Source organism: Mesoplodon densirostris, chromosome 10 (genome assembly GCF_025265405.1).
Source record: "Mesoplodon densirostris isolate mMesDen1 chromosome 10, mMesDen1 primary haplotype, whole genome shotgun sequence".
In the NCBI taxonomy this organism is placed as follows: domain Eukaryota; kingdom Metazoa; phylum Chordata; class Mammalia; order Artiodactyla; family Ziphiidae; genus Mesoplodon; species Mesoplodon densirostris.
In genome coordinates this window covers 3,445,897-3,459,838 of record NC_082670.1, presented here as the reverse complement: position 1 = coordinate 3,459,838, position 13,942 = coordinate 3,445,897, and the positions used below count along the sequence as shown (strand labels likewise).

At 43.6% G+C, this 13,942-nt stretch overlaps 1 protein-coding gene across 6 annotated transcripts in view; it reads right to left on the bottom strand.

Moving 5' to 3' along the window:
- Positions 1-8,903, bottom strand: part of PRPF4B (pre-mRNA processing factor 4B) — a 41,344-nt gene extending 32,441 nt beyond the window's left edge. For all 6 annotated transcript variants that reach the window (XR_009533553.1, XR_009533554.1, XR_009533556.1 and 3 more), the window contains exons 1-2: positions 8,732-8,903; positions 290-1,489 (exon numbers count right to left, since the gene is read on the bottom strand). Coding sequence is in view for 1 of the 6 variants with exons in the window: in XM_060109740.1 (XP_059965723.1) it covers positions 290-1,489; positions 8,732-8,868 (1,337 nt within the window). In the remaining 5 variants the exon portion in view is untranslated. The remainder of the gene's footprint in view (positions 1-289; positions 1,490-8,731) is intronic.
- Positions 8,904-13,942: the final 5,039 nt, after the last annotated feature.

Here is a 13,942-nt window from a genome sequence, read left to right as displayed (position 1 = left end):
TACAATCTCCTTTCCCATAAGATGGGCATACGCAGACTTAGCCAAATTACTTGGATTTAAAGGAGTGATTCTGCACATCAGATACTAAATTAAGAACTTTAAAAATGTCAATAAAATTAAAAATCACCTAGAGTCAAGATACTCACTGACAAAAGTGCAAACATTAATATAGTTAGTGGACAGGATTATATGTAACACTATAAAACTCATTACCATCTCATTTTTATTGTCCACAAGTTCTAGTTTCTCCTCTGAAATCTGCTGCAATACAGCTTTGCAGTCAAGTTACCTTGGCGAAGAAAGGCGTCTCCGTTCAGGCTCTCTGCGTTTTCTTTCCAAGGATCGGCTCTTGGCTCTCCTACCAGGAGACAGAGTTCGAGAAGGTGACTTGCTTTGCTTAGACCTTCTATCATTTAAGAGTGGAGATCGACTTCTTCTTGACTTATCACGTTGTTTCGGAGACAAACTTCTTCTTTTGGGACTACGACCAGGTCTTCTACTGGGTGACCTATTTTCTTTCCCAGAGGAAGCATCTTTAGAGGGAGATTTAATTGGCTTCTTCTCTTTATCAGTTTCAGACCGTTTCGATTTTCTCTCTTTGGACCGTGACCTTCTGTCTTTGGATTTACCTCTCAAGTCAATTGGGGATCTAGATTTTTTGCCTCGATCACGACTTCTACTTTCATTTATAATTGGGGATTTTTTCCTATCTTTTGACTTACTTTTATCTTCAATTTTAACCTTGTCATCAGCAGGAGATCTGGCCTTCCCCATTTTCTCTTGAGAGCGCCTTCTAAGGGTAGGAGACTTTGACCTTCTTGCCTGATCTTGAGACTTACTTCTTTTAGAGGGACTTTTGGACTTTTTCCTCTCCTTTGACTTGCTCCTTGTTACCTTCTCTTTAACTATTTCAACACCTCCCTTACTTTTCTTTTTATCAGACCTATGTCTAGTCCGTTCTTTGGATCTGCTTTTACTTCGTTTTTTTGTACTATTTTTATTGTCCATAAGTTCAAGTTTCCCCTTCGTACTTGAAGATCGAGTACTAGACCTATTTCCATTTCGTGCCTTTTCATGAATCTCCCCCTCCTCTTCAGAGCCAGACTCATAACCTTGTAATATGAGCCCCATCCCAGACTGGACCTTTCCTTCCATTAACTCATTATCGAGTTCAGCTTTAATCAAGGCCCTCTGTTTCTCCAAGTCTTCCAGCAAAGCTAAATCATCAAGTTTAGTTCTTTTTGCTGGAGACATACCTTCTTTGTCAGAAGCATCAATAACCTCTTTTCTTTTGTGTTTCTTATGTTTATGCTTATGTTTATGTTTTTTATCCTTGTCTTCTTCTGAAGAATGTTTATGTTTCTTATGTTTACTTCTGTGTTTATGCTTCTTTTTTTTGTGACGACTGTGCTTATTTTGAGATTGGTCTTCTGATACTTCTCCATTTTCTTCATTTACACTCTTTTCAGAATTATCAGCATCTTCCATCCTATAAATGTATCAAACACATTTAAAGGTCACATCATTTATCAAGCATTCAGAATCATAACAAAATAATAGCAATGATAAAATACATCTCAATGTGATACATGAACTTAGTCACTGAAATATTTTATTTCAAAGGTATATGGCAAGAACTGAGTTGAACAGTGATTTAACTTTAATTTGTTTCTAATGGTTGAACTCAAATACCAAAAGTATTACAGGAAATACATAATGCGAGAGGTTAACATAATTATATTTAAAAGAATAAGGGAATCCAAACCAGGTGCAACAAATTGTTAATGCTGACTTTCTTAAACAGTCACTCAAGTAACTTGGTTTTTAAACCAGCATTTCCCACACAACTCAACACCAAAGGACCCCCCCATTTTCTTTTTCCGTAAAACATTAGTAATGACATATATTGGGACACTCATCTCCTTCTCCACTTGGATTCAGAAATAAATATGTATTTAAATCTCTAGAGCCAATACACAGCTACACCCAAAAGCAGCAGTTCCTTCGATGTGCACAGGCGGCTGATGGCTGATGTTGATATTGTAAACACATCCCAAGGGTTAAAAACTTCAAAGTTGGGCTTCCCTGGTGGCGCAGTGGTTGGGAGTCCGCCTGCCGATGCAGGGGACGCGGGTTCGTGCCCCGGTCCGGGAGAATCCCACATGCCGCGGAGCAGCTGGGCCCGTGAGCCATGGCCGCTGAGCCTGCGTGTCCGGAGCCTGTGCTCCGCAATGGGAGAGGCCGCAACAGGGAGAGGCCGCAACAGTGAGAGGCCCGCGTACCGCAAAAAAAAGAAAAAAAAAAAAAAAAAAGGATGAGTAACACTGTCCTAAAGAATGAGTAAGAAATTAACCACAAGGTTTAAGGGGTACTTTAGATATAGGAAAAAAGATCAATGTTACCAGGGCATCAAACTTGTGGAAGAGACTGGTCTAACAGAGGTTAAGATCTCAAGCGGACCAATTCCAGGAGATGAAAAGATATAGTATGGGATTCTGGAAACACACGGTTGAGACAGTCAGAGGCTCAGGAACTGCAAGGTTAAGCTACTGGATGGATGGTCTGTAATGATACTGCTGTTATGGTCCTCCAGCCAGGTCTCAGTCTTCAATACACTTGGGGGATGAGGGGCGGGGGGAGCAGCCCAACACAGCAGAGAATGCTTGTGAAGTCACTAGCTCACAACAATGGGGGGGTGTGGAGAACATGGAGAACATACAACTACCACATGGCAAGAACTTTGAATTTGGGGCACCAGACTGCCAATGTCCATTTCTGGCACTACGCACTGTGGGAAAGGAGAAAGTATTAAACAGGGCTGCAGAGGAAGCCGTGTCTTCAGCTGAGTCAGGTTTTAGTCTGGCCTGACTTCTCTCAAATGGGGTATAAGAAGACACAGGATAGAGGAAGTAGTGTTCTGGGATCATCAAATTTTCTCAGAGACTTGGAAAAGGAAAGTGTAATTTTTGTGTTTAAAAAAGAAAAAACCAACATGGCTTTATCAAGGAGGGAGGAACATCACAGATTTAGGGTGAAGATACAAAGATATTTCAACTTTGGTCCTTGTATAGACTACAACCTCATACAGGTAACCACCTCCCTTCCCTAGAATCTCCCAGCCCACAGTCCAGAAGGTGAGCTATGTGTCGGTTTTTCTGAACCTTGAGTTACAGGGAGAAAAGCCTGAGAAAAACAGAACTAGGCTAATTCAAGATACAGAAGTAGCTATGGAGAACCTTTCTAAGGTCAGGAAGGGTTTTCAGGTATATAAAATCTAAGTGTCCAAAGTACAAAATTCTAGTCAATAAGCTAAAACTCAAACAATGTAGGGCAGCGGTCCCCAACCTTTTTTGGCACCAGGGACCGGTTTCATGGAAGACAGTTTTTCCACGGACGGGGTAGCGGGGGATGGTTCAGGCAGAAACACAAGAGATGGGGAGCGACAGGGGGCGACGGGGGGCGATGGGGAGCGGCAGATGAAGCTTCGCTCTCTCGCCTGCCGCTCACCTCCTGCTGTGCGGCCCGGTTCATAACAGGCCACGCACCGGCGCACCAGTAACGGTCCACGGCTGGGGAGTTGGGGACCCCTGATCTAGGGAATCCCCTGGTGGTCCAGTGGTTAGGACTCCATGATCTCACTGCCAAGGGCCTGGGTTCAATCCCTGCCTGGGGACCTAAAATCCCACAAGTTGCACAGTGCAGCAAAAAAGCAAACTCAAACCATCTGAAGACGCTCTTAAGTATCCTCAAGAAAAAGGATAGTTGGGTGGTAAAGTCTCCAGAGCCAGACTACCTGGGCTCAGTTCCTGGTCTCACTACTTACTAGTTGTGTGGCCTTAGGAGAGTTTAAGCTTGATGGAGAAAAGAGCAGTACCCACCTCAGGGCACGCGGTAAGGACGGCACAGTGCTGGTTAACAGGCATCAAGGATAGCGAGGCCTAGCACAACCCTGGAGCCCCAAAAGTGAGTTGCTCTTATTGTTCAGACACTGGGTAAATGTGCTCCCCAGCGTGGACACTGCGCAGCTGCAGACAGGCACTAAGAATGTATTTTAAGGAATCCTGGCGGGAGCAAGGATCCTCGAGTCAAACGGCCTTGTTCCAATGCTGCCTCCAATGGGACACCTCCAGTGTGACCTTGGACAAGCCACTCCTCTGTGCCTCAGTTTCCTCCACTGTAAAAACGGGGGACATAACAGTACTGGCAAATCACAGGTTTGTCGCAGCAATGAGTTCATACATATAAAACTGTCACACAAAGTGCTCAAGAAGTACTGCCTCTGCCTGTGTCCCCAGGACAGATGACACTTCACATTCAAGGAGGTGGATGGGACTCGCCTAAGGGCAGGTGTATCTCAAGCTGGTGAGAAGGCTGGTATTACATTCAAAGTCAGAGCTCTTGCACTTGCTCAAAGATGTTTTTAAAATGTCAGGTCATGTCACCACTCTGAGTGAAAACTGACTACTGTTTCCTACCTTATTCAGAGCAGAAACCTAAACTCTGTATGAGTCCTATATACTATCAGCCCAACCGGTCCACCACCCTGAACCCCTCGTTCCCTCCCACCCTCGCTGCTCTCCTGCCACGGCAGGGGCTCTCTCACCAAGAGGCCTGGCACGCGTCCCCAGACGCTTCCCCCAGACACAGTGCTGCTGCCCTTCGCCCACCTCAGGCCTTTGCTCAAAGGACACTTCCTCAGCCAGGCCTCCGGGCCAGTTCCGTTTAACTGCTACCCACCCTAGTCCACATAGATGCGCTTTCTCTGCTTAACTGCCCTCTACTTAATAAAATTCTTATTCGTCTCTCCCTATTGTAACACAAGCCCTAAGAGAGCAGGATCTGAATCTGTTTAGCTCGATGCTCTATCCCCGAGGCCCATAAGATGATCTAAGCTAGAGCAGGTACTCAGTAAGTATTTGCTGTGTCAAAGAAACGATCTACATAGAGTAACATATAGAAATGGTATCACTGACTACAGCTGGTTCACATTGTCTGCACCCGCGCTCGCAGCTCTTGATGGTGAACACTTTTCGCTCACTTACACCCCCAGTGCCCCATACAGTGCACAAGCCTATTTCTTGACAGCAATACCCTCAAACGATTTAAATTTAATCACCTCCCCCAGAAAAATCTCCTCTTTTAACCCTTTTCCAATGCTTCCTATAACTTACAAGTCTTCCAAGGAGTTTCAAATCAAAATTCTTAAGAGTTTACCCACAGGGCTTCCCTGATGACGCAGTGGTTGAGAGTCCGCCTGCCGATGCAGGGGACACGGGTTCGTGTCCCGGTCTGGGAAGATCCCACATGCCGCGGAGCGGCTGGACCCGTGAGCCTGCGCGTCCGGAGCCTGTGCTCCGCAACGGGAGAGGCCACAACAGTGAGAGGCCCGCGTACCGCAAAAAAAAAAAAAAGAGTTTACCCACGGAGGAAAGTAATTTCCTTCAAAAGAAAATCTAGCTCCTAAAGCTTCTGAGAATGAAGACTGACATCACGGTACCCAATGTTACTAGACAGTCATTCCCATGAGTGACCCCAGTTTTCCTTGTAACTTAATGAATGTAATTCAAGAAATAATGACTAGGCTCCTAATGAAACACTACCAGTGCCTTAAGGCCAGCTAGGTTAACCTTAATAACTAACCCCCGAGTTCTCCTACACTGGGGTTAGGCAGAGAGCAGACCTTCAGCCTCTTCTGTTGATCTCTCAAGGCAAATTCCAAAGAAAATAATGAGTGAAGTCTGACTAGATAAATCAGGGAAACTTGAACTCAACGAGTAAGTGACACTCGTAACATATCACATATAATGCAGGAGCTTGTGCTAGGTCAGTTAATTTAGGTTCATTATCAACAACTTTCTTCTAAAGCTTTAGGAAAAGGTTTCTTGTAAAGAAACCTGATCACCTTCCTGGATGGTTCATATTAACAATAAATACACACATATAAATCCCATATCCATAAATTTATACTTTAATGCTTACATCTTGCAACCTAACACTACACATTTAGCAGGTATATGTCTACACTAAACTGGTCTACAACAGGTTTGTCATAAACCAGTACTTACTGAGAGCTGAGTGACATCCTTCAAATCTCACTTGGAAACAAAGCTGAATTCAACGTGCAGACAGTATGGAAGTGTTAAACAGTATTCATTCATGTGTTTGGTTAAATACATTGTACAAGTTTCACCCTTCAAACAACCCAGGGTTTTGGGGCATCTGGCACAATGAAAATAGCCATGGAACAACTTTAAAATAAAGTGACCAGTTACCAACCTCTAGTGTTATTTTAACTTCCTCTTTCACATATTTTTTTCAAAGAATATTCTTAATAACATCTTATTCGGGAAGCATTCAATTCATGCTTTGCAGTTGGGGGTAAGGGGGAGCAAAATGAATGCCACTGCATTTTATGAGGAAAATAATTAAGCCTGTTTCTCTGACTATGTAGATGTAAACATAAAAATGGATTCAAAACAACTAGTCTTAAAAGGAACCTTCCCCTGCCCCCCACCTTTTCCAAGTGGGATATTAAGTTTCAAAGAGTTAGAACTGTCATATCATGAAAACGGACCTTTCTAGGACACTGGAAGTAAATACAAATGATTTCAAATGTTAAAGGCTATGTTTAAAAGGAGCCACACTGTAGAGCGAAGGACCAGACAGTACAAAAGTCAGGAGCAGGGCTCTAGAACTAGACTGCCTGGGTTTCAATCCTGCATCTGTCACTGAGTGTGACCTTGGGCAAGCTAACTTAATTTCTCCATATTTCCGTTTCCTCATCTGTAAAATGTGGGAAATCACAGTATCCACCTCCGTCGGGTTGTTAGAAGGACTGAATGAGGTGGTATTTGTTCAGCACCTGGTCTTGGTAAGCGCAAGTAAGTCAATGCATATAAAAATTTAAACGCTTAAAACCACCGAAAAAGGCTGAGCTAAAGAGACTGACAAATGTAAAAGCCACTAAAAGGCCTTCAGGGAGCTTAGAACTATTTTATACGTTTACCTTTTCTAAATGTTCCACTTGGAATAACCTCCACGTAACTGTGAACTCCTCAGTGTGTCCTCAAAAAAACGATTCAGACACTACATTCCAGCATTCACTGCGGGCAGCCAACAGTGTACCTGCTTTCTTAGCAAACTGTCATTTTCTACAGCAAAACATTTTCAAATAAATGAAAGTGGGACACATACAGACCACACATTCCATGCAAAACAAGTGTCGAGGAGGGGGGAGGTGGAATTAAAAACTATCTCAGGGTCATTCATACTGCAGGGGCCAAAATAAATATTATTATTAAATCCAGTGTTACTTGAATATGTAAATAAATATGGCTGAGCCACTCCTCAAAAGGAATCTGAACTGTCCCTGAAATCAAATAAATGGACATACTATAGAACTTTAAACAGATTACTAGAAAAATCAGCCGCGTTGCCTAAGGTTTGGACCATCTTGTCATGAAGACTGGAACTGGGCCTCACTGTGAACTCGAGGAGAAACAAAAAGAGGCAAAGTCTACCCCCAACTTCGGAATCCATTTGCCCTCTTAAGTAAAATTGAAAAGATAATAAAGCAGCTTTCAGAGGCCTTTAATGAAAAACTTCATAAATATCTGTCTAGCTGAGTAAAACAAATGACTGAGCAGTCCAGAACTGGACGCACAGCAATGAAGCGATGGGCTGGCTGGTGGCAAAGATTTCTTCTCCTCTCTCTCAATCCAAAGTTGCTGGGAGACTGTATCTACCTCTTTCCTAAGACGTCAGGAAACAAATCAGATAATGCGGATGCAAAAAAAAAAAAAAAAAAAAAAAAGGTCGCTATAGGAATACTGTTTTAAAATCCATTCTCTTCTAGATTCTTGAGTTTTCCTAACAAACACACGAAAAACAAGATACTGCTTTTAGTTAAGCAACGGTTGCCCTTGCAGCATGTACAAGTCTGTTTTCGCTCGGCCGCATTGATCCTTATATTAGCTTAATTACAGACATGAAGTGCTTGGGTTTGGAAGTAGCTAACAATTTCCACTTCTTCCACTCGTACTCCCAAATAAGCACTATAAACTCAGGTCAAAAATGCTAGGCCTCAAAATCGAGGACTTGATCTTACTTTGTCTCAAGTTTGTAAGTTGGCAAATTGCTGTAATAGGCCGGGGAGAAGGGAGGGGGGATATCGGGTGGATGCTGGAGTACAGAGTACAGGGTGGCAGAAGGAAGCACCCCGCCAGCCGCAAACCACAGCTCTGGGGTGGTCAAGGAGCACGGCCCCGGCACCCCTTCTTCCCCCTGCTTTCAGGTCCTAAGACTGACAAGGGCAGCAGAAGCACCGGGGGAACCGCCTGCGGAGGAAAGGTCTCAGGGCTCGCCCGCGCCGCCCTGCTGCTCGGGGGCCCGCACCGAGGCCGCCGGGAGCCCCGCTCGTCCCCGCGGACGGCAGGCGGGCAGGCGCGCCCCCGCTGGAGCCGCGCGCTCGGGACCTGTAGAGGCCGCTCGCGCCCACGCCTCCCGGGGCAAAGACGCGGCAGGCCCGGCCGCCCTCCACCCAGCAGCCGCGGCCTCCCGGCGAGCGGAGCGCGCAGGCCGCCCGCCCGCGCCCCACGACGCCTCGCGGGAGCCAAAGTTTGGCCGCGGCCCCAGGGCCCGAACTTTCCCGCCCGCTCGCCCGGGCAGCTCTCCGCCCGTTCCCCCTCGGCCGGCCCCGGGCGCCGGCCTTCCGCGCTCCTAGACTACTTACTCTGGCTGTTCCCGCAGCGACTGAGCCTCCGCGGCGGCCATCTTGAACTTCCTAACTCCTGGGCGGCGGTGGCGGTGGCTGCCCGGACGGTGGAAGCCACTGGAGAAGGAGGAAGAGGGAGCAGGGCCGTCGCGCATGTGCCGACAGCGTCGGGAACCGTGCACCTCAGAATTGCTCGGAGAATCCGGATATAAAATGCATCCGGGGACAGGGCGCAGGAGCGTCATGACGCACTTCCGCGACGGGGCGGGGCTGCGGCGGCGAGGGCTGGGGCTTTAAGGGCGCGTGTTGATTGGGTTAGAACCGACGTTACGTTCTAGGACCCCGGTGGAAAAAGGGGGTGTCTACCTTGCAGGCGCGGTTCCGAGAACTGGTTTCATTGTGGGGCCCACAGTTGGGTTAAAATTCTCAAACTGGGGCAAACAAGATGACTTTGCTTTTAAATGCCTTTTTACTGTCTAGATAAGCCAGTGTGAAACGGCAGTAAGGGAAAGTTTGTAGAAAGGCAGGAGTACTGGAAACGTAGGGCTGTACCTAGAACATAGGGAACTATTTTAATTGATACATTTCTTTGAAACTTTTGAACTTTGTTTCAGCTTTTGCTACGTACAGGGGAAACGATTCAGGAATCCGTTACTCCTGTTTAGTTTCGCTGGTTCTGTAATTGGTCCGAATAACTTTGTAACTTTGTTTTTCTACAATGAATCTACAGTAACGAGACTAAATGAAACATTATATGAGAAAACATTTACTGTCTCTTGAAGAGCTTTCAATACCATGGAAGTTTTTTCATTCTCTGTCTCTCAAAAGAGACATATCTTTCTCCATACTCTGGAACCTGAAAGCAGGGTGATGATCCCTTTTATTCTTATAATCCACTGAGTTTGGGTTTGACCTAGAAATTTGAGTTCGGAATATCTGAGCTTCTTATATATCTCTTGATTTTCAGAGAGGAAGAGTTACAAATATTCTTACAAAGTAAGTCCCTAGTTGGCTGGAATCCCAAACGTGTTAAAATGTTAAGCGTTTCCCCCCTCATTTTCCCCCTTTATTAACGTGGAACACTAAATCAATCCCTGGATATTTATTGATGTTTGTGGGTTCCCACACACACACCCATTGTTGCATTTCTTTGTATGGTCCTTAATTATATTGTTTTCCTTATGAAGGATTTCTTTCTCCTTAATAATCAAATCCAGGTATAATAACTTAGAAGGCTTCTTTCAAAGGAAATAGTTTTCAGAAATATGTTAAGAATGGTTTATATTTTCAACCATATATTTATCTATGTACGAATAGTGTGTAGGTTGGGATTTCAGAGTTCCACTAATTGTTCCTACCTCTAGATTCTCATCCCTGTATATCTTTTCAAAAGTATTTTGTATATGGCAGTCTTGTATTTAGTTTATTATATTCTCTGTCCCACGAAGGCAAGGCCATGTTTCATTGTGTTAAGAATAGCTCAAATATGTTATTAAAATAACAGTAATTATTTTAAAATAAATAATTTAAAATGAAAATAAAAAGTATAAGACTTATTACAGATCTCTTCTTGGAATTGAGGGCAAGCCTGTAAAAGATCTCACCTTGGATATAAAGTAGAATAATATACTTTAAGGCAAAGAAGCCTAGCAAACTGGCACTCAGAGGTAAGGTGACTTGCTTTTGATGACTCAGTTCCTAGGTGCCAAGCGACGGTTTGAACTGAAATTTCTCAAGTCTGTGCTCTTCCGTCTTACTGTGCTGCTTCCCACAGAAATGTCATTGGTTTAGCATCCCCTTATTGAGCACCCACCCACACAGCTCTCCAAACTCCTTTCGAATAAAGGTAACGGAAACAGCACTGGATCGGCACCCAGAAATTCCTTATTTTCTGTGTCCTTAAGCTGTAGTCTCTTCCTTGCTGCTGATTCGTGGAACGCTCATAAACCAATCTTTCCTCAGTCATAACGTGATCTCCCTGCCCTCCCTCGCCCCGCGCCCCCTCCGCGTTTCTTTGCAGCAGCTTTCATGTGGACATTAAACTAAGAATACCGAGTGTGGCGAAGGATAGGTGGGGAACACAGGAAGTAAGGTTCAGGCTTGAAGCCTGATTATGACTGGCTCAAGTTTAGACTTGGACAAACCATTCAAGTTTTTCAACAAGAGCACAGTAAAAATCAAGTTTCAGAAAATGATGCTGGCAAACACATTTCGCTCGCTCGGACAGGATTTGTCAAGGACTCAGCCCGAACTATACTGCCGTTGAAGTTGTGGGAAAAACGGCTTTCTTTGAAGGCGGAGTTAAAGCAAACATCCACTTATTACTTTAATCATTCAGCAAACGTTTACTAGGCGACAAACTTAAGCCCAACTTTTCATTTTCAAACTTGAAGCCCATCCTCTCAGCCCCGCTACTTTTTCCTGTCCTAGTTCAGGAACCTTTGCACCGGAAAGCAGCCGCTGCAGTGGCCGCTGGATCGGTCCCGCGCCGGGAGAGAGCTCATGAGGTGACCCCGCCCACCGGAAGTCCCTGGAGGGGCGGGGCCTCGGCGAGCGCGCGTTTCTTGGCCCAGGGAGGCGCGTGCGTGCGTGCGTCCGTGCGTGCGTGCGTTCGCCTGGGAAGGGATGGGCGGGGCTGAGGAGAGCGGCAGCCCCGCCCCGCCCCGCCCTTCGGAGCCCAGCCAGCCTCCCGCCTGAGAGCGGACCTGGGATTTGTAGATGCTTGGGAAGACAGTGGGTTGAGTTTTTCCTTTATTAGAAAACAAAAACTTTTCCCTTTGTTCCATGAAAATAGTTTTTTGTTCTTTGTTTTAAAGCAGATCCAATGCATTCACGAATATCTGGAAAATACAAGAGAGCAAAAGAAAACGAAACGAAAACCACCCAGAGTTCCATTACCCAAACTGAACCAAAATTAATGTATGGGTCTATTGGGGCCTATTTCCACGTGAAATATTTCTTGTACTCCTGTATGGAATGTGATAGTTTGCTTTCCAACGTAACATGCCTATCAATTTTTACATAATTCTAGCTTTAGTAAATGTCTTCGTAACTACACGATGGCCCTTTCCTTTGTTACTGGCTGTCCAGTAGGGTCAGTGTTGCTCTGTTGTGTGTGACTCTGATGAGGCAGTGTTTCCAGTGGTGTTCAGAACGTGACCATTCAGGTCAGGAAGACCTGGGCTTCACCACGTGTTTAACCTTTGGAGCCTCACTTTACACCTCAGTAACGTGAGGGTAATAGTTCCCATCATGTAGGATTATTATAAGAATTAAATGAAATAATGAGTGAAAGTCCTTGGAGCATGTATTGATAAATACTAGCTATTTCTATAGGCAAGGTTTTTGGGGGTTTTTTTTTCGTTTGTTTCTTTTGTTCTGATTTTTTTGTTTAGTTCCAGATTTTGTATGTAGTTACATACTCTTGCTACATTGGGTGTAAGGGGTTTTATACACAGCTTTTCATAATTTTATTACATAAGTAACACATAAATAATACATAAATTAGAAGCACTTTTTGCAGTAAGAAAACATGAAAATTGTAATCCTACTCCCTGTAGATAATTATTATTCACATTTTATAATAGGGCTAGCTAGCCTTTCTCACTTTTTTATACTTGTATTCATATATTAATGACACTTTAAAAACTGCAATTGCATTATGAACTCAGTCTCATAACAGGCCAAGGATAGTGAAGAGGTCAGTGTGGAGAGAGTGCAGTGGTTACAGGAGTAGGAAGTAAAGCTGGAAAGGGAGTTTGTAGGATTTGGATTTCACTTAAAATTTATTGGACAGAGTAAGTGCAGGGTTGAAGAATGGCATAATTTATTTTAGAATGTTTTCTTGGCCGCTCTAAGGAGCTAGACAGCCAGGGACCAGGGGAGGAAAGGTGAAATCCAGTTAGGAGTGTAACTCAGAAATCCTGGTGAGTGAAGGTGGTGGCTTAGAACAGGGTGAAAGTGGGAAAAAGTGGTTGGATTCTGGATGTATTTTGAAAGGACAAGCTGTAGAATTCACTGATCTGTTGGATGTGGGGTGTGAGAGTCGGTGACTTAAAGGTATTTTGGCTTGAGCAGATATAATGCAATTGCCACTTACAGAGCAGATTTAATTGGTGGGAATTGGGGGTGAATGAAGAGTTCTGTTTCAGTCATATTATGATTTCAGAGTCTATTAGATGTCTAATTGTAAGTGGGGTCTTAAAGACTTCAATTATTGTTGTCCATTTTCCCCTTCATTTCTGTCAGTTTTTACTACATGTATTTTGGTTCTTTGTTATTAGGTTCACGCATGTTTATAAACATTATATCCTATTGGATTGACACTTTTATCATTACAAAATGTCCCTCTTTTTCTGTAGTAACTTTTAAAAAATTTAAAAGTTTATTTTGCCTGACATTAGCACAGTCATTCCCACTTTCTGTGGTTGCTGCTTGCATGATTTTTACTATGAAATCTGAAGTATATCTCTGTAGACAGCATATAGTTGGGTCTTGTTTTTTTAAATCTATTCTAATCTCTGCCTTTTGATTATAGATTGTTTAATCCACTCACATTCAATGTTATTGACATAGTTGGATTTATGTCTATGATTTTACTTTTCTGTATGTCTCATGTCTTTTTGTTCCTTTGTCCCTCCTTTACTGTTTTCTTTTGAATCAAGTGAATATTTTCTAATGTAGCAGTTTAATCTCTAAGTGATTTTTTCCCACTATTTTAGTTATTTCCTTTGTGGTTGCTCTAGGGCTTACCACATACATCTTAACTTACCAGAATTAGCTCCAAATTTGTACAAACGTAATTCCAATGAGATTAAAAACCTTACTCCAGTATAGTTTTGTTCTATTTGCCTATTTTTTGTGGTATAATTTATATATATATAGTATCTATAAATGTTACAAACCCAACAGTACATTGTTATGATGATTAAAGCTTTATATCTTTTAAGGAAACTGAAAGAAGAAAGGAAAGCGAATACATATTTACAGTTGACCCTTGAACAACACTGTGGATCCACTTATACGTGGATTTTTTTCAATAAATACTACAGTACTACATGATCCGTGCTTGGTTGAATTCATGGATGCAGAACCTTGGATATGGAGGGCCAACTGTAAAGTTATAACACATTTTCAACTGCGAGGCGGGTCAGTGCCCTTAACACCACATTGCTCAAGGGTCGACTGTATAGCTTTTATTATGTATGACCTTCTTATTTATCGTTTCTG